Source organism: Mastigoproctus giganteus, chromosome 3 (assembly GCF_048544385.1).
Source record: "Mastigoproctus giganteus isolate SK-2022 chromosome 3, ASM4854438v1, whole genome shotgun sequence".
In the NCBI taxonomy this organism is placed as follows: domain Eukaryota; kingdom Metazoa; phylum Arthropoda; class Arachnida; order Uropygi; family Thelyphonidae; genus Mastigoproctus; species Mastigoproctus giganteus.
In genome coordinates this window covers 49,523,248-49,549,174 of record NC_143577.1, presented here as the reverse complement: position 1 = coordinate 49,549,174, position 25,927 = coordinate 49,523,248, and the positions used below count along the sequence as shown (strand labels likewise).

At 39.0% G+C, this 25,927-nt stretch overlaps 1 protein-coding gene across 1 annotated transcript in view; it reads right to left on the bottom strand.

Annotated features, from left to right (window-relative positions):
• Nucleotides 1–25,927, bottom strand: part of LOC150087940 (transient receptor potential cation channel subfamily M member-like 2) — a 409,197-nt gene that overhangs the window by 136,687 nt on the left and 246,583 nt on the right. The window contains exons 17-18 of the mRNA XM_090369284.1: nt 12,948–13,069; nt 8,880–9,023 (exon numbers count right to left, since the gene is read on the bottom strand). Coding sequence (XP_090225410.1) covers nt 8,880–9,023; nt 12,948–13,069 — 266 coding nt within the window. The remainder of the gene's footprint in view (nt 1–8,879; nt 9,024–12,947; nt 13,070–25,927) is intronic.

The window sequence follows — 25,927 nt, the reverse complement described above, 5'->3', positions numbered from 1 at the left end:
AATTTCTAATAAATATTACATTTAATATTAAATTGTTTCTTATTTTCATTTCGATGCCATATGCTTGCATTTCACTATGTACTGTCTATGTACATAGTCATATTATGAAGGTACATATAATACATACATAGACAAAATTTTAGACTAGTTTTTCTTATATATTTCATACTTTGGAACGGAACCCCTTTATTACTATGGGAGCCATAACTCAGTATTCGCGTTTTCGGTATTCGCGACATTTCTCAGGAACGTAACCCCCGCGAATAGCGGGGGTTTACTGTATACCATTAACAATACATTCCATTTTCTGTCTTGGGAACACTCTGGTCCTTCCAGCAAAAATGCTTGGGCTTGTGTTCACTTTAGAGAGAGAGCTGTTTTGAGACTTACTAGTTTCTCATCAGACAACAAGCATTGCAGTGCCCACATTAGCAAAGTTGTGCAAATGGTGAATAATGTATTGACTTGAAATGATCAACAAACAGTGTATGGCAGAGAAATCAGTGCTGAAAAATTTATTAAATTTAGAACTATTCTGTCCTTCTGTGTTTGGAAACCAACAGAATTTTGGTTTCCAAACACAGAAGGGAGAAGCAGCATCAAATCTCCCCGGAGGACGCTATTATTTTGGATCGTGCACACGGATACTGGGAGCATAAATGGCTCGAGGGTTTACGGATTGGTTCATCCAGTAAGAATACCATGAATAGAGATAGAGGCATGCGTATTCATCCTATTTTTGAAACAATTGTATTAAGTTCGGATGAACGATTTTATTTGCCCCGTACCCGAGACATTTCCGCTTCTGGTTCTGACCATGTGCCGACTGAACCACGTGGAGAAATACCACGTGTGGAGGTACCATGAACCTGCTATTTAAGGAGATGTTGCAGAAAGTCGTATTACTGTTGAAGAAGAGAGCTGATGCTCTCGAAAGCTCCAGGTTTTTAGCGCTTTTAATTTTATATTTTAGCTTATTTTATGGTAAACGTTCTTTTATTACAGTTTTTAGTATTCCGCAATATACAATTATTAGTTTATTGTAAATAATTTGTTTTTATACTATTTGTAAAATTTTAGTTACAGTAAAATTTTGTTCAATGGTCGGTGTATGAGTTTATTTTCTAGATATGAGTTTTCCCAACCTCAGAGGCCTCTTTCAGGATACAACAGAATTTTGACTGCCATAAGCCACACACTTGAATGAACTTTGTATATCTACAAGTCATTTCAAAATGCAGTACATTTAATAAATAACATAATCAAAAGGCTATTCTGCCATTTGTTTAAAATATAAGACACTGGCATAAGAGCTTGTTTTAAGATTTTGAAGAAGAGTAGCCTTTTACATTTCTTTAAAAGTAGTACATGTGAGGTGATTCTCAGATATATGAGGTGTGATTAAAAGTTTGAGCCTGAACTAATATTTGGAAAATGATAAAGCTTATGCTATTCGGATGAATCATCTTTTATATACTCTGTTTGACACTGTATATACCAATTACAAGCTTCTACAACATCTGGAAACATTCCCAACAGGCTTCTCTTGGAGCTGCTAATTGTTACTATGTTACACCTGAATAATTTCCTCAGTCACTGAAAATTAGCATTAGTAGAGGCATTTGATGCAAGAAAGCAAGCTTATGCAGCATCAGCCAAAAAAAAAAAAAAAAACCACTTCCACTTCACCCCTCTGTTCATTCAAAATACCTGTCCAGCTGAGCCTTAAACTTATTTAGGCTATCAACCTCCACCACAAGGGATGGAAGTCTGTTCCACCAACCAACCACCCGCTGGCTAAAGGCAAATTTCCGCACGTCTATCCTACATCTGTCTTTCCTCAATTTGAATTTATGCCCTCTCAGGTGATTTTTCTGAGCTAGAGAAGAATCCCATCAGCATTGAGCATGCTTAAACCATTCAAGGCTTTATACACCTCTATCAGATCACCTCGCTGGTGCCTAGTCTCCAGACACTGTAATTTGCAAAACTTGTGGTCTTTTAGAGGGACTTTAACATGACACTGCCTTTATGCATATAGGTATCAAAAGGCACTAGAATTTATGTACCTTCATGCATATATGAGTCCAAAAGGCACCCAAATACTGTGCTGTAATGCATATAGTAGTAGCAGTAGTAGTAATGGAGGCATGTGATGCAAGAAAGCATCACATGCCACAAGAAAGTGTATGAGCTTATGTAGCATCAGCCAAAAAAAAAAAAAAAACCCAATTTCACACATCCATTCCTTCTAAAAGTTTGTCCAGTTCCTCCCTGAATTTGTTTAAGCTATCAACTTCCACAATGCCAGATGGAAGTTTGTTCCGGCAATTAACCAACCACAGGCTAAAGGCAGATTTCCGCACATCTATTCTACAACTGTCTTTCTCAATTTGAATTTATGCCCCCCTCACATTCGTAATCTGAACAAGCAGAAGAGTCCCATCAGAATTCAACATGCTCCACCCATTCAAGGCCTTATACACCTCAATCAGATCACCTCGCAGGTGCCTAGTCTCCAGCTGCTGCAATTTGCAGAACTTAAGAAGCCTTTCTTGGTAAGAGGGTCCCCTTCGTTCCCCTCGCCAATCTTGTTGCCCTTCTCTGTACATGCTCAAGCAACTCGACATCCTTCCTAAAATGACAACAAGCATTGCAGTGCCTAAAATGAGGCCTCCAGACCTGTACACAGTACTCATGGTGTGGCCTGACCATTGCCTTATACAAAGGGATAATCACCTCCTTTTCCCTACTAGCAAAATTCCTGCATATCATTGACAATACCCCATGACCTGCTCTGGCAGCCTGTCTGCATTGCTCAGAAAACTTCATATCTGACTGCATATGAATGGTCATTCTTAAGAAGTCAGTAAACAAATGCCATAAAAGTAAATGCAGATGAAATGAACAACTACTCAAATACTGGCATACTGACAACTCCTTGCAGCAATGTTTGGTTTTTGTTATAGACTTGGTGCACATTATTTGTTCTTTGCTTGTGTTATGTTAGTTTCTATATATGAATAAACTTTTTATAAAATTTTAAGATTTGTTCTGATTTATAGCTCAGTACAAAAGTTTTTGTTTTCGGCTATGAATTCCAATCTTTAATTTTCAACAATTATTTACTAATTTTCAGAATGCTGAGGATGTTGGAATGTTGATGTTTTTCAAAAAAAAATCTTGAATGGAAAGTACCAAATGTGTAGGCATATTGCCACAATGCAACTGCCAATTCTCAGAAGCTTACTTGTCTGGCTGTTTTCGCAATCACTGTAAAATTTTGTAGTATTCCTGGTTCACTGTTTGATCATGTGGGGCAATTTCATAATGAATAATGTCCTGTGAGTCAAAATATACAATAAGCAAGACCTTCACATTTCATTAAGATTGCTTTGCTTTTTTTTTTTTTTGGGCCTTAGGGAAAGACAATATTTTGCTGAGGGAAGAGAGGATTTCCTTTTTTCTGGATCATAGCCAAACACCTATGATTCATCACCAGTAATGATTGAAGAGATAAAGTGTGGGTCAGTGGCAGTACATTGAAAACGATCCTTGGAGAAACAATGTTGTGTCACTGGAAGAAACAGAATTAAATAAACAGGTTGAGTTAAAATTCATTTAATCAACTAGAAACAAAAAACAAAAGGAATAACCACAAAATCTTTCAGATGGAGGACATCCTTCTTCAGTTGTGACTGTGACCATTATTGTAAAAATGCAGAATATCATGTGCATGCCGTGGTGATCATGTGTGGTGAAAATCACGTGTTACAAGTGCTTACAACAATTAGCTGGTTGAAGTGGAGGCTTGCGGTTGTAGCTGTAATACTTGGGAATGCTATAAGCACCAATGTTTGTCAGCTAGGAGAATGGTTGCCTCAGTGATGGGGTTGATGCAACATCCTCTGTTATGGTTAAAGGAACTGCTACAACACGGGATGTGGAGTGATTTCAACAAGACACGGTAATGGTAGTTGTGGGATCGGTCAATAATCTCAACATCAAGCGTGGATCGATGTTGTGTCGGGTAGACCAGAAGTGCTCAGCAATTGCTGAGTGATCCACATCCACTGAACAGATGGCTTTCTTGTGCTCAGAGACCCGATTACTGAGTCTTCTGCCAGTTTCCCCAACATGGCAGCCAGTGCAATCGTGGCAGGAAATATGGTAAACTAATCCACTCTGCAATAAAAGATCCTGATGTGTAAGAACTTTTTGTTCTCTGTGATCATCTGTAAGGATGCAAGGCACAGGCTTAGCTGCAACATGTTGCATTCCCAAACCTTGTGTTAAAATCGATTGAAACGTCTCATTAAAAATGCCAATTTCACTAGCAATATCATAGATAGTTAAAAATCAATCCTTCCTGATCAGATTACAAGTGATTCGTTGGTTTTTGAAGCCGAAAGGTAGCCAGGTTGGGACCACCTCTAACAGGCAAGTGCCCTTTTTAAACTATGCAGACGGCTGACAAGTCCTCAAAGGACATAGAGCATAGTCTATGAAAGCTTTTTTTAACATTTCACAGGTTTCTGTTGCACTTTTCTCTAACTGAAACAAAATCAGTTGCTCAGTAAAATTACTCATTTTAAAATATGATGAAAGACATAAAACATCTTCTATTTAATGCATACTAATTCAGAATGATTGCAGCTAAACAGATGATTCATGCATTACTATGTCTAGCTGAACTAATTAAATTGTTGCAGCAAGTCACATCTCACTATGACATTGCAAATTCAAGATACAAAGCTAGTCCATAAAATTTGTAATCATACTTTGCATAAAATTCATTCAATCTTACTTTCAGCAGTGGGTAAAGTCAGCTATATACATCAGATATTTAATATAGCCTCTGCTATATTAAATATCTAATGAAAAGGGGCTTGCATCTGGTGAGTATGGCTTGCACACCCAGGGTCCTGAGCTGGATATCATAATTCTTCTCTTTCTTGGTGATTTCTCTTCTACTTCTCTCTCTCTCTCTCTCTCTCTCTCTCTCTCTCTCTCTCTCTCTCTCTCTCTCTCTCTCCTCTCTCTCTCTCTCTCTCTCTCTCTCTCTCTCTCTCTCTCTCTCTCTCTCAGGATAACTTGGGAATTTTTTTTGGCTGGTGCAGCATAAGCCTCAGGCTTCCTTGCACCATATAGCTAATAATAATAATAATAATAATTGGTCTGTGAATTTCCTATATTAAGGATAGATAGGAGTTTACATGATAAGACAAACTCTTTCCCCTATTCTCAACTTGTTGGTTACTGATGATGATAATAACAGACCTCATCATATGGTATGTCTTTCATTTTGAGATATTAAGTTTTAAAATATTGGAGTTCTCTTTTGATAATACTATAATGCACCATTTTTTTTTTTTTTTCATTTATTGTAATGAATGCACACATACCTTTAAGAAAATATTGCAGGAGGATGCTGAAATGGATGACTGCAGAGCTGGCTGGTTAAACAGAGCAGAAAAAGATAGCATGGAACAGTTACAGAATGATGAAAAGTACCAAAGCCTACAACAGGTACAAGTTGATCTGTAATAGTACCACAAATAAGTCAGGGAGGCCAAGGCTGTGTATGAGAAAGCATTGGCTAAGAGAGCAAAGAATGGGTACAAGGAATTTTTCATACAGTAGACTCTTGATTTTCTGGGAGAGATGGTAAAAAAAAAAAAAAAAAAAAAAAGTTCCTGGATAATCAATTTCCCATGTAATTCAAAAATACAGTAAGTCCCGACATACGTAAGAGATACACTCCAGGACTTCTTACGTAACTAACTCGGAAATGACTAATAAAATATTGCTACTATATCCCTGATATAGTAGCAATATTTTTAATTAGTTCAATTAAAAACTTTATCTGGGGACAGCAGTGAAGTAGCCAGAGTGGCACATAAAAAAGAAAACATAAAAGGAAGGGAAAAAAAATGCATATTATTGTACTGTAAAAACTGATTTGTATTTCGTAGCCCTGGTTATTACAGTTGACCTCATTAGTGCCGATCACTTCACCGCTTCTTGTATTCTGTCTTTCTCCTTTATTGTGTTCACTGTTGTCACTGACAAATCTGAATTCTGCGCGATACTTGTTAATGTTTGGCCATTTTCATACATCCTTATTATTTTAATTTTCTAATCCAAATTGATCACTTTCCTTTTCTTGGTAGATTTACTAGTACTGCTGTCACTTATTCTTTCTCTTAATCGGCACCATGATAACAGTCAAAATTAAATTTTCTGAAAAGAACTTCACAAGGTTAAGGTGAAAACTCACTATTATCACCCCACACAAGCTCACATTTTACTAAAGCTTATTTCTGGAGGTCACTGCCATAAAATAATAAAAACAATTTGCATTTTCCGGGTTATTGGGCTTATCTGTTAGTGCAATTCATTATAAATGGGCAGTAAATTTGATCTTATTGCATTTGTGATAATACCGATAGCTGGAATTCTGTGGGTTTTTACGTTATTATGGTGAAATGTGTCCCCTTCACTGAAATATTCAGTCATATAAAAAACAATATAAATAACATAACATAAGTCCAAAGCTACGCAAGTCGGGGACTACTGTATCAAAAAATGTTCAGCAACCTACGTAAAAAATATGGCGATAGATAAAAAATGAAAAAATTTATCATGCGCTACTCATGTGTCCAATACATGAGTAGTGCATATTGGACATGCATTTATTTTTTACAATGTCGATTTTAAATCTAATAGCATCCCTCTATTTTTTACAATGTCGCATATGGTTTGGTCACCAACATTATAATGGTTCTTTAGACATTCAACGGACGCACTGTTTTCAAATTTTTGAATAATTTCAAGTTTTTGTTTAATTGAAAGCAAAACTCTTGCATTTGCCCATCATTTTCGGGATTTATAAACAAAAAAAAATAGTTACTATAAAAAAAAAAACTCCGACACTGCTGACATAAATAAAAAAAAAATTTGTCCTTTTGAAGTGTGATGGAACACAACAATCGACGCAAAGCACTAAATCAAACTAAACATTCGGTCTCTTTTTTTTTTTTTTTTTTTTTTTTTGAGAGGCAGGTGTGAAGACAGGAGTAGTTGCAAGATAATAGGCATACTAATCTCCCAATGACAACTTATAATGCCGCTTCTTGTCGCTTATTTATGACTTGCAAAACATCTGTTTATACTTATTCTAGTTATTACTCCAATTTTATGATTTCTGATCGATTATTTTTTATTTTTATTATTATTTTTTTATTTGGAGTCGAAGTATCCCGGTTAATCCGATCCCGGTAAATCGAGAGTCTGCTGTATGTGAATACAACAAAGAAGAAAGCTAATCAGATTGGACCCTTGTGCGCTGGGTGTGGAAAAGTCTTAGATAACCCAGCTGATGTTGCAGATGAACTGAATAGGCATTTTGCATAGGTCTTTAATGACAAGGACTATTCATGCTGAGAAAAGGCTATGTAAGTGAGGCTGAGCCATATGGAATTAGTGATGTCATAATTACAAATGACTGTTTATTAGAAAAACTTGAGCATAAAGGCAAGTAAGGCTCCCATAGCACATACCTTTAGTTCTGAGGGAGAGTGCAAAGGAGTGTACAGGCTATTTTGATACAGTTACTCATTAGCTGGATTTAGGGAGCAATTTCAACATAGTTTATTTGGATTTTAACAAAGCATTTAACTCAGTTCCTCATGAGAAGTTATAATATAAGCTTGAACAGGTTGGGATTACTGGCAAGATTCCAAGATGGATTACTGCAGGGAGAAGGCAGAGAGTTGTCATAAATGGATATTCTTCAGATTGGTGTAATGTCAGGAGTGGGGTCCCTCAAGGATCAGTTATTGGACCAATGTTGTTTCTCATTTTCATAAAATTAATGACATTGACAAAGGAATAGAAGGTGTATGTAAAAATTTGCAGATGACATAAAGATTGGCAGAGTCATTAATGATCAGTGTCAAGAAGTGCTCCTTCAGAATGACTTGAACAGACATCAAAGATGGTCAGAGAAGTGGCAGCTATGTTTTAATGCTGTTAAATGCGAGGTCTTACACTTGGGGAATAGAATAATAAATAAATTATACACTTGGTGGGGTTGAATTAAAAACAGTGGAGAAGGAAAGGGATTTGGGAGTTATGATACGGCAGATATGAAGTTTTCTGAACAGTGTAACCGGGTAGCCAGGAAAGCCCATGGTGTCCTATCAATGATTTATCGAACGTTATCCTGTAGAGATAGGGAGATCATAATCCCACTGTATGAGGAAAATTGCAAGACTGCATTTGGCATACTGTGTCCAAGTATGGAGGTCTCATCTGAAAAAAGCATTGAGCTTCTTGAAAGAGTCCAAAGACAAGCAACTTGCTTGATGAGATTGGCAAAAGGGAAACTATACTAGGAAATACTCCATTTTTGTTGGCAACCAGGCACCTCATAGGGGACCTGATTGAGGTTCATAAGGCTCTGAGAGGGATTAGTAAAATTAATGAAGGTGGAATTCTCATTGTTATAAAGAATTCCAGTACCAGAGGTCATAAATTCAAATTTCAAAAAGAAAACTTCCTACAATTATATTGTAGGAAGTTTTCTTTTAGCCAGCAAGTCACTGACTGCTGGAACAAGTTTCCCTCGCAGGTAATTGAGGCTGACAGTTTGAATAAATTCAAAGGTCAACTGGATAGATATCTGTGTGAGAAGGGAAGTATATAATTTGCATTTTTTTCATCTATCTGGGTTTTTTTTTTTTTTTTTTTTGCCAGTGCTCAAAATGCCTGTGGCTTCCTTGCACAGTATGGTGAATACTATTACTAATGTATTCAAAATATAACTATGTCAGTTATGACAACCTTTTTAGCTAATTTTAAATAACTTTCCTTACTTTATATAAAATGTAGGTTCTCCTGATATACTCGATAACAATAAGAGACGTCCAGGCACAAACTACAATATCCAAATATTGATCACCGCATGATGGCCACAATACTGCCAAACTAAATATAGCCAGGTATATTATGTAGAATATCTATAGGGGAAAAAAAATCACCAATCTTAAATTTAATATATGCATTATAACTGAATCAGCAAATGTCATCTGAAGTTATTTTAATATACTCTTCCAAGAAATGCTGAAATATCAATTGACTACTATTTAAGAATTTTTATTTTATTATTTTTGATGCACCTCACATTTTCCTTTTTCTTTTAATAACTATAATAATATTCTCTCAGAGACGCTACTCTTATTTTATCTAAAAACAGCTTATTTAACCTTGGGATTCCTAAAGTAATAATCAAGTAATCAAAAATATAATCGAAAATGTTACTCACAAAAATTTATTTCATTTATTAAGCATTAAAAATATAAAAATATTTTTAATATTTTCACAACTTTTAGAAGATAGGGCCTAAAACCATCAGCTGATTCAACTCGGGTCAAGTTATTGTTCTCCCATGTAACATCTCAGATGTTGATACAAAGTGTTTGGGGTAAGGTGCCACACTGGCGGTTTCCCACATCTGCACCGTAAGTACTCTTGTGAAGAAATACAGTGCTCTGCAAAAACCAGAATCGAGTGTAGTGTGTGGTTTATGTTAGAGTGGTGCTATGTTCTGTTGGCTGCAGGGTCCCTAGTAGGACTCTACATTGCCTGCCACCACCACCACCACCACTGGGAGGTGAGCCAGGCAGTCTATTTTCTCTGGTTATTCTCCACCAGGGTTGCTTGAGCTTCCTGGATGGAGACCAAGTAAAAAAAAAGAAAAGTGTGAGTGAGGATGATAGTAAACGAGTGGGAATTAAAGTGGATAAGAAAGTAGGAAGATGAGGAGAGAAGATATCCTCTGATGGTGAGAGATAGGGAGGGACCAAAGAGTTGGATTTCCCTGGACTAGGAAGCCCACCCAGATACAGGGAAAGTAGAAAAATTCCAAGGTTACAGTGCCCTGCAAAGCAGAGCACCAATTTGGCCTCCAACACCTGAAGACAGGTGTCAACAGTACCTAATCCACTTTACAGTAAACAGGTGAAAAGGTCAAGGACCCCGTGTCCAGTAACCAGGGCACCAGCAATGTCATCATGTGGTGTTAAGTCAGCAGAATGACTTGTCTTCCACTCTTAGTTGAAGTATGGTTAAGGGAGTTAAATTCTTCTGAGGTTTGTATGAAAATGTAGCCTGAGCAAATGCAGAAAGTTCCTTGTGGTGGTCTTCATTTGTGATGAAAAAGAATTCTTTGTTTCGAGGAAGAGAACCTGGTGCTTGAAGCATCTTGCATCTAAAAGGATGGTAATGACGGAAAATGTAAAGGGCATTTTCCCAGTCCTCAGGCATACCTCAATTGCAGAGTGGATTTTCTGTAAGCCCAAGTTCCACAAGTTTGGATTTGAGTGATCCATGGCCAGTGATTATATATGTGGCATAGAGTCCCGAGAAGAACCATGAGGGAGGTTTAGGATAGGTGAGTACTACAGTATTGGATAAGCTGAGCTGAAATATTCTTTTTCTTCTGTTTGAGAGAGTTAGAGAGGTCTAGGTTATAATTGAGAATTGTAGCAGGGATTTTTTGTGATTACAGTAGCTAAGCCCTGGAGCAATAACTTCAAGATGTTGTGGCAAAGCTCTGGCAATGACTTCTGGGGCCAGCGTTCTAACAGTGCAGCAGGCACACGTGGTCGCAAGGAGAATATATCTCTGTATAGATTCCAGCCTGCAATAGTTCCTCTGAATGATAGCTTGCTGGTACCATACACCCATACCGTAGCACATGGCCGGAAGGAAGACAGCTTTGTACAGAGTAGAAAGAGCACGACATACGAGTCCCCATTCACATGAGATTCTGGTAATCAGTTATGTGTATTTTCTAATTTTTGTACAGAGGTGAACCAGGTAGGGGTAAAACGAAAGCTTGGTGTCTAAAATAATGCCAAAGATTTGAAAGATGAATTTGATAGGGACATTTCCTAGTTTCACTGTGGGATGTCTAGTAGAGAGTTCCTTTGACGAGTATGCCTCGGATGTTTTTTCAGGTGAAATGCGGAGCATGTGAAGGGTTGACCTTTTGTGGATTTTACTAAGGGCAGCATTACTTCTTGCCTCAAGGGAGGCATGAGTATCAGCATGGACAAGCAGTAGTAGGTCATCTGTAAATGCTATCAATTGTGTGCTCAATTTCGGAGTGGAGGATTTTGTCCATGACCATGGAACAGAACATGTGACCAAAGACTGTAGCTTCTGTATTTGGTCATAACCATTACGGTTCTGTTGGTGAAGTAGTTTCGTAGGCAGTGATACGGGGTTGTAGGGGATGGCTGCATGTCTGAGTCACCCAAGAATGCTTTGCCACCATAGAGCATCACACGTGCCAGCAAAGTAAATCAAGTAGGCTGCTAGATACGTTTGTTCCTTTTGAGTGGGAGCTGAAATTAGAGAGTGGAGGGCATCCCCTGGTACAGAAACTTTCTTAAATCCATGCTGTCCTGAAGATAGAAGATTGGCAGAAGTATAATGTTGACTGGTTCGCATATACAGAAGTCTCTCAAAGATATTGCCAAGACCAGGAAGGAGAGCAATAGGAGGGTAGAAGTTTGGGTGTGTAGCAGCTTTGTCTTTGATGATCAGTCTAAGAAAGGCTGATCATCAAGCTCGATCTGCCAACATGCAATGGACCAGCGTGGCAGATTATGATCCATTTCCCTCAGCATGAATTGTTGAGGAGGCTTCCATCCTGCAGTGGGTTGATAATGGCTGCACTTGACTTTTTTTTTTTTTTTTTTTTTTTTTTTTACTAAGAAAGGCTAATTTCTAGATGGTAGGGAGGGCGGCTTGTTCTAGGCATTTGTTATAGAGTTCCAAATAATTCCATATTATGGAATTGTTTGATGATTTTGACCTCGATAAGGTCAAAATGACCTTGTGATTTGCTGTTTTTGGTTTTATCCAGCACTGCTGCAAGTTCAATATCTGTGAAAGGTTCTTCAGTAGTGGAATTCCAATATCTGGCATTTTCCTGAATGATTAGGGGTTGTTGGTCATCAAGGGAACTGTCATCATTAGGAAAACGAGTTGAGAGCATGTTGGCCATCGATTCATCCCATGAATTAGTTAGGGAGCTATTTGAGGTTACAGTGGAGTTTATAACCTCCCCTCTGGGAAGCTTACTGGTGATGATTTTATACACAATATCCCAGGGGTTTCTATTTCCTGTACTTTCAACAAGGTTTTTCCATGAGGCCCTTTTTCTTTCTCTTATTGCCTTGGTATATCTATTGCAGGTGTTCTTATATCCGCTGAGATGTTGATACAATTGATCATCTAACTGATAAAGAAATACACTGCTTCTGTGTGAGGAATCCACCCACAAGTCTTAGTATATCTCTAGAAAACTGAAGCCCCCTATGATAATACATTCTTATCTACACCATTTATCTGCTTAAATTCTCATTCATTTAGCTTATAGCATATTCCCAATTTAATTTTTATTTTCCCATTACTGTGCTTGTATAACATCAGACTTGCTCAGTAATATTTTACAGTTATCTATCAGGTATACTCTTCTTGAATCAATGTGCTTTGCAATTAAAAGTATAATACTACCTCCAATCTTTTTCCCTCTTTCCTGAACACACTATTGTGTGTTCAGGGGAAAAAAAAAAAAAAAATTGAGAACTATGTTGTTAACAACTATGATTATGATACCATTTGCTTATATTCCTATTATGTTGGCATTAGTTGATTTAACCAGTACTCCAAATTCATCAAATTCATACATAACCTTTCAGCATTAGTATATAAATATACTAATAATGAAAGTGTCATAGTTCTCAAATATAAAGTTTTTCCTATAATATATACATTAGTCTACTTAAACTTAGTAAGTCTACTTATGTCTGTAATAAAAATAATCAGGATATTAACATTATCATTTATTATTGTTTTTATTTTCAACATACCTGAAAAGTCCAAAACTTTGTAATTGGAGCACTCCACATGAGATAAATCATCTTCCATACTGGAGGTGGGGAATGAACAAATACCTCCCTTTCTCTAAGCAGTGTTCTCACAGGTTCTTTTGGTTTATTCTGCCACTGATTCATATCATCACTTTTCTTGAAGTATACAAGACTACTGTTTCTTTCAGTGCTACATGTGAAAAATAGATAATATAAAAATAACAGAAGTGCAGTTTTAGAAGCAATGTACATCAATAAAAATAAGTTTCAAGATGAATTCAAGCTTTTCATTTAGTCTTTTTTTTTTTTTTTTTTAACTGGCAACCATTGCAATCATATGATTTCAGTTAAAGGAATCATATGATTGTCTAACTGAATTAAAAAATAATAATAATTAAAATGATGAAAAACATTCTCTACAACTCATTATTAATGTAACATTAAATGCATTAGCAATTTTTATGGCACCTATGAAATGAGTATGTGGAAATGGTGTGAGTAATGCAATATAATATAGGAAGATATACATAAAAGAAACTGCCAAAACATACTGGCAAAGCTGAAAGTAATGTCATAACTGAAGGAAACACTGAATGTAGAAAAGTTCAAAGGCAATACAACTTCTGAGCATACTTATTAAGCTATTCATTAACTTCCAAAGTGTCCACAACACACAATATATCTTCCCACAATAGTAACATAATGTGACTGGGAAACATTTTTGTTTCATGCATTTTCACAAACTTAAATGAGGCATAAAACCAATTATCCTATTTTACTAATTGTTTCTAACCATAACTTTGCCTTTACAAATTTGGCTTCATTTGTATTTAATGTTATAAACTTATATTTTCTTCAACTGCTTTATTTTCAACTAAAATATTCAGAACTATACAGCAGTATGCATACAATACAACATTATATCCTGTACTAGATAGTGTTAGCTTAGTATAGTATATAATATTATCAATTAATCAGTAAAATTTATTAATCTTGTTAAACTTCATTGTCAATTAAATCGTACTTTTTTAACTAAATACATATTGTTTGTTTGTTATTTTGGTTTTTAGGAGCATTAGCAACTAAGGCCATATTGCTCGGGGGATATGCGGTGGTCATTCCCTGACCGTTCCGCATCCTCCGTATTTGGTGGGCATGGGCTCGAACCCTGGTCTAATCAAGAAGCGTATGCTATGCACTGCTGCTCCTGCCCACCTGGCTACGGAGGCGCCATCACTACTAAATACATATAACGACTTAGATTTTACAAATGCAATATTATTAATTAATACATAACTTGATACGGAAGTGATATAACGAAACTCTGAGATGATACTCGATACTGAAAAAAATATATATATATAGATATATAGTGTTATAACTGCATTGGGATATAAATTTAGGGTTATAATTTTGTACTGAAATTGAATCGAAATCATGACTCAGACCAGAGCAGAAAAGCAAAAGGCTCAAGGTAATGGGAGTCCTGTGGCTCAGGAGAGAAATGAGGGAGGCAGTTGCCCTCCGAATCACAGCCTTTTAAAATGCACTGCTTGTTTGATGTGGAGCAATCAGAGATGGGACATGTCTGATTGCTCATCAGACATGTCCCAAAAACAAGGGGAATGTCTTTGTGTGTGCGTGATGTAAGGAATGTGAGGAAACCAGGCGACAACTCAGCATTGTTATGGGCCTAAATGAGAACTTGAAGGGCAGTGTGGATGCCCTCGAAGGATCTGAACTGAGGGCCCATCAAGCTCTCTGTTACCCACATCAATGCCAGAGCTTGCACTTCATCATCGCGCAACACAGTGGCAACCCCCAAGGCAGAATGCGCTGGCCCCACAGGAACTAGTAGACTCTGTTAGGGAAACGGGGAATATAGCATGTAAAAAGGATAGGTGGAACAGGACGAGGGTATGTCTGCTAGGAGCAAAGGTTGATGACGTTGTAGAGCAGATATCTTTTAAGAGCACAAAAGGTGATATTGTTGTACACGTTGGCACTAATGATATTAGGAGTAGGAGATCGGTGGAATTACTTAACAAGTACAGGTCACTATTGAAAAAAAGCCATGAATTAGAGTAGAATTTGAAAGTGTCTGCAATTCTGCCCAGACACGATAGGAGGGAGTATATGATAAGAGCCTTGTCGATAAATTTAGCCCTAGAAAGAAAGACTGTGCAAGGCTCAAGGAGAAGAATTTTTTTCAGCCTAGTCTGTGCTTGTTAACAGGAGAGACTGCTTCTACAGGGATGGGATACACTTAAATAGAAAGGGTGCAAGAATATTTGCTGATGCTATCGAGGCAGTGTTAAGTGGGTCGGAAAAATGCTAGCTTGGAGGATACAAGGACTAATAGATTAACAGTAGCCGCTGGCAGAGGTGAAAGTGATTCTTGCACTGCTTCTATTCGAATGAGCAGCAGCCTGGAAAACAAAATGCAGGGTATTTCAGAGACTACTGGAAGTCATTGCGGTACACGTAAACACATGGGTTGTGTTAGGGTAGATAAGAATAGGAATAGATGCGTGTATACTTGCATGTACACCAAAGCGAGGAGTTTGGTAAATAAATGTGATGAATTTGAGGTGTTGGTCAAAACATCAGAGGCAGATATTATTGGGATATCAGACAGATATAAGGAATGCAGAACTGGAATTTGGTGAGTACAATGTGTACAGGAAGGATAGACAGGACTGGAAGGGAGGAGGGGTTATGCTGTTTGTCACAGACATTCTCTCAGATATGCCGGACAAGCTGTTCTTGCTACCTGGGAGTCTAAAACGCTGATGGAACTGATATTCGGGTGACACTCACGTCAAAGTGGACCCGATTTCGGTGAAGTCCGGACGGTCTATGACAGCCAAATCCTCTGCTTACACCTTCACGATGGTGGGACTGATAGTAATCCTGGGTAGAACCTTCATGCACAAGTACATGGTGGGTGACCACCCAGGTGTGAACCAACGTAAGCAGGGGTCGAGGTGTGGCGCCCACACCACATGGAGGAATGCTGCCGCTCTATGTTACCAGGCAGTACTCGGTGGTAGATGACTCTCATCAACTGGTGAAATACCACCACTTTGCTTATTGGAGGCTTGAAGTGGTGGAACCCATGTTTAGTCTCTAGAGCTAAGTTCCGGCCAACCCTTCCCTATCTCTTCCATCATGCAGTATGATTGATGATTTTTGAGGTTATGATGAATGTCGTGGCGAGATCCAATATTCCTTACATTTCGAGGGTACAGCTCTAAAACGGTGTTCGCAGGCCGGCCGCTAGTTAGTACACCGGACTGAACCTATTGGTAACTCTCTAGGAAGCTTTCGGATCAGCTAGTGTATAATCTTGCTACCTCTACTCTGCCAGATAGTGACTGGAGGGAGTCTGAGTAGTGTGTATGCGGGAAGCATTGTCGAGGCCATGTTATGTCAAGGATCTGGGTATATTCTTACCACATGTACGCCATATCCAAAAAATTTCATTACTTCATACAGCATGTCCCACCCACTTTTTCTTACTATTGAATACACCATGAATTGTCAAAATAATAGAGCAAGCTTATCTGCGAAAAGATCTAAACCTCCCAAGCACTTCCTAATTCATTTCACAAATATACGTGGTCTCAATTCTAATCTCAACGATGTCCATTTCCACTTGCAGTCTTCCAAACCCCATGTACTTTTTCTGACTGAATCTCAGTTATCAGTTGATTCAACTACTGCTCATCTCAGATGTCCAAATTATTCGCTGTATGATTCTTTTCGCCTCAAAGGTGGTACTTGTGCATATGTCCGTTCTGATATTCCCTGTCAGAGACTTGGCAATTTGGAATCTCCTCTCTTTCATCTTCTCTGGCTTAAAATCTCTCTACCTCATTGTGTAAAATTCATCTGTTGTCTCTACCGTTCTCCCAACTCCACTAATCACTTGGAGCTCTTTGACTTCCTCTCTTTGCAACTTGACTTTCTCCAGTCCAACTTTCCTAATAGTGAGGTAATTTTCCTTGGTGACTGTAACGTTCACAACTCCAGCTGGCTTCCGTTTTCTAGTTACACCGACCCAGCAGGTCGAGATGCTGAGGCTTTTGCAATTACTAATGACCTAGCACAGATTGTTCATTTACCTACAAGAATACCGGACAATCCTAATCATACAGCCAATATGCTTGATCTTTTTCTCACAAACAACCCTTCTAAGTACAAGGTTGAAGTGAGAGGTCCTTTAGGCACTTCAGATCACAACTTGGTGATTGTCTCTTCTCCAATGGAACCTTTATATCATGGCTATTCCCAACCTCGTATTGTTTGGCATTACAAGAATGCAAAATGGGATGACCTGCGTGACTTCTTTTCTTTTCCTTGGTCTGATTACTGTTTGAAAACTTCTGATGTCAACGTTTGCTCAGATCGTGTCAGTGAAATTATTCTTGCAGGAATGGAATCCTTTATCCCACACTCCACTTTAAAATCTCGTCCTTTATCTAAACCTTGGTTTTCCAATAAATGTGCTAAGGCTGTCCAAGAGAAGAACGTTGCATATCGTAATTGGCTTGTTTCTAATTCTTCAGTTTCATTTTCTGCCTACACCAAAGCTCGCAACAATTGTAAAGCAGTTATTAATCAGTCCAAACTTGAGTTTGAACAGGCTAAGAGTAGAAAACTTGCTTCTTGCCTTAATGGTAGCCGAGCATTCTGGTCTCTTGCCAAAGCTATTGGCCGCAACTTTTGCCCATCTCTGCTCCCACCTCTGTCCAAACCAGATGGTTCTGTTGTCACTTCAGCCAAGGATAAAGCTGACCTGCTAGCATCCCATTTTTCTTCGAGCTCATGTATTAATGATCTTGGTAAAACACCTCCCACCATTCCTAACACGCTCCATTCAATGCCTCCTGTGGTCTTCCGTCAAAAGGATGTCAGAAGGAATTTGATGAATCTTGATGCTAAGAAAGCTCCATGTCCTGATGGTATTTCTCCACTTGTTCTCAAAACCTGTGCTCCTGAACTTACTTCTATTCTTTGCCGCCTTTTTTCACTTTCTTATTCCAAAGGTGTTTTTCCTTCTGCTTGGAAATTTGCTCATATCCAGCCAGTTCCTAAAAAGGATGTCAAATCCCTCCCATCCAATTATCATCCCATTGCAATTACTTCTACTCTTTCTAAAGTAATGGAGAAATCAATTAACCGCCAACTCTTAAACTACCTAGAAACCTTCCGTCTGATCAACGATCGCCAGTATGGATTCCGTCAGTGTCGATCCACTGGTGATGTTCTGGCTTATGTTACCCATTTATGAACTAATTCAATGGAAAGGTTCGGTGAAACACAAGTAGTTGCTCTTGACATCTCAAAGGCTTTTGATCGTGTCTGGCATAAAGGTCTTCTAAACAAGCTTCCGTCTTATGGTTTGCCAACTGTTTTTAGTAATTGGTTATCCAGTTTTCTCTCTGATCGCTCACTGAGGGTGATGGTAGATGGCTCTCTGTCTTCTAACTTCTCCACTAATGCCGGTGTCCCCCAAGGTTCAGTTCTTTCCCCCACTCTTTTCCTCTTGTATATCAATGACCTTCTCCCATTGACTGGAAATCCTATCCATAGTTTTGCCGATGATAGCACATTGCATTCAACTTTCCATTTTGAGAAACCTTGTCCAGCTCAATCAGCTTCAAGTTCTCGAAAATCTGCTGCCAATTCCTTAAATGCCGATCTTCAGGTAATTCTCCAGTGGGGCAAAGACAACTCAGTTGATTTCAACCCTTCTAAAACTCAATCTTGTCTTATATCTCGCAAAAAGGATTCTTCTGCTCCTATGCTTATCTTTAGTGACACTCCGATTTCTAGGCAAAATGATATATCTCTTTTGGGGATTACCCTGACTTCTAATCTCTCTTGGCACAAGCACATTACAAATATTGCTTCCTCTGCATCTAAACAACTTGGTTTTCTCTTTCGCTCTCGGCGTTACTTTTCTCCCAAACAGCTGCTCACTCTGTATAAATTGCAAATCCGCCCTGCCATGGAATATTGTTCCCACATCTGGGGTGGTGCCCCCAAAACCTCTCTCAGGCTTCTTGATTCCATTCATTAATGATCCATCTCTAACAGAGTCTCTCCACTCGCTTTCTCATTGACGTGCTGTTTCTGCTGCATGCCTCTTCCAAAGATACTTCCATGGGCACTGTTCTTCTGAATTGGCTTCTATAATTCCCGCTCTCTCTTTCAAAACAGTCCGAACACGTGCCGCCACCAGCCAACATCCATTTACTGTCCAACTTCAAACCCACAGAACCAACTTTTCATCTTCCTCATTTATTCATTCAACTGCCGTTTTCTGGAACAACCTTCCTTCATACGTATTTCCTGAAAATTACAATCTACGGAAGTTCAAGTCCAATATCAACAAATATCTTCTTTCGTCTTCTCAACCTCCAACCCAATCACGGTACTAAGTACTATAGGTTATAATACCTCTCGTGTTTGGGGTTCTCATAAAAAAAAAAAAAAAAAAAAGTTAAGAAACATAAAATCTAAGGAAGAGCATCCAATTGATGTTGGTGGACAATGCAATGTTGAGTCTGTTTGGTGTGACATAAGCATTGGGAAAAGAAAAATGAGAGAACATGTGTGTGTGTTATAGGCCTAATGAATCTGATGAGTATAATGAGCAATTGTGCAGAGAAATAGAGCTGGCCAGTAAATCAGAGTGTCTTATAATGGGGGATTTTAATTTCCTAAAGATTGACTGGAATTTGTGGGTTGTTCACTCACACACACACACACACACACACACACACACTAGCAAAGCTTTTGTGGATTTACTGGATGATTGTTTTCAATAGCAGCATGTTCGGGAGGCAACTAGAGGGAGCAATACTCTTGATCTGATTATCAGTAGTGATTCTTCATACATTAAGAATCTGCAGATAAAGGAACCACTAGGTGGCAGTGATCACAGTGTGCTGAAGTGTGATTTACTCAAAGAGGTAACTACCATCAAGGGTAAAGGGAAGGGTTTTTGCTTTTGTAAAGGTGACTGTGGTGGTCTGAGACAGTATTTAAATGCTATGCGGTGGGACCAACTGATGATGTTACCAACAGCAAATTCAAAATGGGAAGCATTCAAAGAATTAATCTCGGAAACTACTAGGCTTTTCATACCAACTAAGAAATATTGTTCAAGATTTAAGCCTAAATGGAATGAGACACGTGGCAGAGAAGAAAAATGCATCAGATACATATTAAATAACAGGTGACACAGTAGCCTATGATAGATATAAGCTGGTCTGTAACCAACTCACAAAGGAGGTAAGGCAGGCAAAAGCATATTACAAGAAATCTTTGGCAAAGATTGCAAAGAAAAACAGCAAAGATTTCTTTACCTATGTAAACTCTAGAAGGAAAGGGATGAATCAGATTGGTCCACTGGATATTGATGGGTTAACTGTTGATGATCCTGCTCAGGTGGCTAACAAACTAAATGAATATTTTGCATCTACATTCACACATGAGCAGTTATTCAGGGAGGGGAATGCCAGAGGTGAATTAACCTCTGTCAGTGAGCTAGATGATTTGGTAATAACTGAGAGGAAAGTGGAGGAGAAATTGTTGAAGATAAACATAAAAAAGGCATCTATCCTGGGTGGATGGGATCTATCCAGTTATATTAAAGAAGGTAGCAAAGGAAGTAAGCAAACCCTTAATCATAATTACGAGAGCTTCCTTGGATGCGGGGGAGTTATCCATGGACTGGAGATGTGGAAATGTGACCCCAATCCACAAAGGAGAATTAAAGGGAGACACAGGTAATTACAGACCTGTTAGTTTAACTTCTGTTCCAGGGAAATTAATGGAAGCACTGGTTAAAGAAGCATTGCAGGATCATCTAGACAAGACTTCAGTTATAGCTCGGACACAGCATGGGTTTGTTAAGGGGTAGTCTTGTCTGACAAATTTGATTGGTTATTATGATGTGGTCACAAAGGAACTAGATGCGGGGAATAACTTTGATATCATATATTTGGATCTTAGAAAGGCTTTTGATACTGTTGCACATGGAAGATTGCTGCACAAATTGGAGCAGTGTGGCATTGGAGGCAAATTGCTGCTATGGATAAAGGGATGGTTAAGTGGGAGAAGACCAAGTGGTAATCAATGGACACTGCTCTCTGAGGACTAATGTTATTAGTGAAGTCCCTCAGGGTTCAGTGTTGGGTTCATTGTTGTTTTCTGTATTTATGATATCGATGATGGTATATCAGGCTTAATGTCCAAGTTTGCAGACAATATGAAGGTTGGCAGGGTTGTAAAGGACACTAATGACAGTACGCTGCTGCAACAGGATCTAAAAAAGTTGAGTAGATGGGCTGAGAGGTGGCAAATGAAGTTTAACATTGACAAATGTAAAGTACTACATATGGGAAGCAGTAATCCCAGAGTAACGTATCAACTCTGTGGTACTACACTGATAGTGGTAGAGAATGAAAAGGACTTGGGTGTAATTGTGCAGGCAGATATGAAGTTTTCTGAGCAGTGCAGACAGTCTGCAAGAGTAGCTCGTGGTTTCTTGTCGTTGATATACAGGAATTTTTCTAGCACGGATAAGGAGGTGATTATCCCCTTGTATAATAAGGCAACGGTCAGGCCACACCTTGAGTACTGTATACAGGTCTGGAGGCCTCATTTCAAGAAGGATGTAGAGCTGCTGGAATCAGTACAGAGAAGGGCAACAAGATTAGTGAATGGAATGAAGGGTTGCTCATACGAAGAAAGGCTTAAATTTTGCAGATTACAGTGTCTGGAGACTAGGCACCTGCGAGGTGATCTGATTGAGGTGTATAAAGCCTTGAATGGTTTGAGCATGCTCAATGCTGATGGGATTCTTCCTCTTGCTCAGAATAATCACCTGAGAGGGCATAAATTCAAATTGAGGAAAGACAGTTGTAGGATAGATGTGTGTGGTCAATGATACACAGGAAATTTGATAGCAGGAATAAGGAGGCGATTATTCTATTGTATAATGCAATGGTAATGCCATATCTAGAGTACTGCATACTGGTCTGGAGGTCCCATTTTAGGAAGGATGTAGAACTGATGGAATGGGTACAGAGAAGGATAGCTAGATTGGTGAGGGGAACAAAGATGTGCTCTTACCAAGAAAGGCTTCAGTTCTGCCAATTGCAGCGTTTGGAGACTAGGAACTCTGTGAGGTGATCTGACTGAGGTGTTTAAGTGTTTGAATGGCTTGAGCATACTCAATGCTGGTGGGATTCTTCCTCTTGCTCAAACTATACACATGAGGGGACATAAATTCCAAATGGAGAAAGCTGCAATGCACTGATCCCAAATCTGAAGAATGTTTTCTTGCAGGCTTCCAGGAATGTATCCACTGCAGCAATGATGTCACTGTTTGTAGGAAAATGGATAAGTATTTTTTAAAATTAGGAAATAAATGAAAGCCTGATGGTACTAGATCTGGTGACTATAGGGGATGGTCCAAGATTTAAAAGTGCAGCCATGCCAATAATAAGCTTGTGAGAAGGCATGTTGTCCTGGGGGAACAAGACAGTTGTAGAATAGATGTGCGGAAGTTTGCCTTTAGCCTTGAGTTGAATGCTAGAACAAACTTCCATCTTTTTGTTGTGGAAGTTGACAGCTTAAATAAATTCAAGGCAGAACTAGACAAACATTTGAAACAAATGGATTAGTGAAATGGGAAGGGTTTTTTTTTTTTTTTTTTTTGGCTGATGCTGTATAAGCTTGCATTTTTGCATCATGTGTCTCTACTAATGCTAGTGCTAACTCCTTTGCTGTTTTCTTTGATATTTTCACACAAATGCCTCACAAAGTCACTCTGGCCTTTCTGAAGAAAATCCACTAGCAACACTCCATCAGCATCCCAATAAACTGAAGATGCCATCACCTTGCTGGCAGAAGGAATCAGCTTGGTTCTCTTTGGAGGAGGAGAAAAGCTGTGTTTCCACTGTTTGGACTGCTCCGTTGTCTCTGGCTGAAAGTGATCACAAACCTTGCAAGGAAATTTGCTGGATCTGCTTGAAGACAATGCAAATGTTCACTTGACTTGGCAACTCTTGTGTGTTTTCGATCTTCTGTCAACAACTTTGAGACCCACTGTGCTGACACCATTTTCATAGCAAGAACCTCTGCTATTATGTGGTACACACATTCAAATATGATGCCCAAGATATTGGAAATGTACTGAACTATCACTTGTCAATCACTCATCACCAGATCATGTACGCTGTCAACTTCTGGAGTGATGGACATTGCAGGTCTTCTACAACGTGAGTCATCTTCCAGACTCTCCCTCTCTTGTTTAAATTTTAGTATCCATTTCCTTAACCATAGAATAGGAAGGGGCATCCTCCCCAACGTTGTAACCACATCCACATGAATTGCATTTGGTGTAGCCCTTTTTTATTTCAAATGACTGTATAGTGGTTGATTTTTTACATTTTTCCTCATCAACTTTGTTAACTTCAGGACCTTTAATTAAAAAACGATATTATTAAAAATGCATGAAAGGTCGTGGGTTACTATTTGAAGTGTTATACATTAAGTACAGAAATTTTTAACACTGTACCACTACCCATTCATACTCAGGTCACAAGTCTTTCAACCCCCTTTCCATAAATAACATCTGATACAAGATAAGTGAAGTAAACTTCACCCCAGACAAGTAATGGGAGCTGAATGTGTGTGTGTTAAAGATAATATTCACAAGGTATATATAGTCAAGGGTGTTCCTAGGGTATGTGGCAACCCTTTAAAATTTTCTTCATATGTATATTTAAGTTTCAGGTTTTCAGATGCCCTTTGAACGTTATCACAGAGTGATAAAGTTCAAAAACTATAGAACTATACATTTCTTTCAAAATGCTTTCTGACAGAAACTTCAGTTTGTGGTTGTCATTATAATTTAAATTGGAAAATATTAATAACTATAATGCTACTATTTGAGAAGAAAAGTAAGGCTAAATATATACATTTTTTTGTCAAGTTTAACCAATATCTTCAAAAAGGCCTCTAAGGTTGGGAGAGTACATATCCAGAATTTAAAACAAATACACCAACCGTTTAATTAAAATGGTTTAATACCAGAAACTAAAATGAACCAAACGATATTACACTGTAAAATGATATATGCAAGATTTACAAAATAAATATATACGATGAAACTTTAATATACAATAAAATAAATAAATAAATAAAATATTTAAAATACAATAAAGCTAAAAGCGATAAAACATTGACTGAAGCTTTCGGAGGCTTCCGCCTCCTTTCTCAACAACAATGATGTTAAATCAACACATCCTTAAGTAACAGGCTCACGGCACACGTGGTTGACCAGGCGCATACTCAATACTTCTTCCATGTGATCCAGAACCGGAAGCGGCTCGGGAGCGTGGAAATATAAAACGCTCGTCTTTTGCCAGGACCACAGCCTCTAGTAGGGGGTGAAATCGAACACCCCTGTCCCTATTCATATTATTGTTCTCAGACGAGCCTATCCACAAACTCTCTAGCCACTTACGGTCCCAGAACCTATGCGCCCGGTCAAGGATGACAGCATTCACCGGGGAGACCTGATGATGTTTCTCCCAATAATGCTGAGCAATGGCGGACTTATTGAACTCTGCGGTCTGTATAGCTCGCATGTGCTCCCCCAGACGGTCTTTTAGTCGCCGTCCTGTCTCACCCACATAACATTCCCCACAGTCCGGGCATTCGATCTCATATACGACCCCACTACTGGTATCCCCAGGAATGGGGTCTTTGACCTGAGACAACACTGTGTGCAACTTCCGACCTGGAAGCTGCACACAGCGTGTCTGAAAGTCACGTAGCATTCTTGAAACACGATCTGACAAGCCCGGATAGTAGGGAATATAAACTGTGGCGACTGGAACGGACGATATTTCATGATTAGGCTCCACGCCTCTATTATATTTATCAATCACCCTCTGGGGGTAACCGCATTTCATAAGATCCGCCCTAACTCGCCCAATTTCTTTCTCTCTCTCCTCAGAGGTGCTACAATGTGTCCTAACCCTACCCAAAAGTGCCCTGGCCACGCTGTTTTTATGCTGGGCAGTCTGTGCTGACCTATAATGGGTGTACTGGCTCCTACACATAGGCTTCCTAAACACTGTAGTACTAAGCTTGGAGCCTTCTCTACTCACCATTACGTCCAGGAATGGGAGGGAACCATTCACTTCCACCTCTGAGGTGAACTGTATAAAAGGAGAGAAATCATTGAGAAAGACAAAAAAGGGAGAGAAGAGGATGTAGTTGTCTTTCTCAATGATTTCTCTCCTTTTATACAGTTCACCTCAGAGGTGGAAGTGAATGGTTCCCTCCCATTCCTGGACGTAATGGTGAGTAGAGAAGGCTCCAAGCTTAGTACTACAGTGTTTAGGAAGCCTATGTGTAGGAGCCAGTACACCCATTATAGGTCAGCACAGACTGCCCAGCATAAAAACAGCGTGGCCAGGGCACTTTTGGGTAGGGTTAGGACACATTGTAGCACCTCTGAGGAGAGAGAGAAAGAAATTGGGCGAGTTAGGGCGGATCTTATGAAATGCGGTTACCCCCAGAGGGTGATTGATAAATATAATAGAGGCGTGGAGCCTAATCATGAAATATCGTCCGTTCCAGTCGCCACAGTTTATATTCCCTACTATCCGGGCTTGTCAGATCGTGTTTCAAGAATGCTACGTGACTTTCAGACACGCTGTGTGCAGCTTCCAGGTCGGAAGTTGCACACAGTGTTGTCTCAGGTCAAAGACCCCATTCCTGGGGATACCAGTAGTGGGGTCGTATATGAGATCGAATGCCCGGACTGTGGGGAATGTTATGTGGGTGAGACAGGACGGCGACTAAAAGACCGTCTGGGGGAGCACATGCGAGCTATACAGACCGCAGAGTTCAATAAGTCCGCCATTGCTCAGCATTATTGGGAG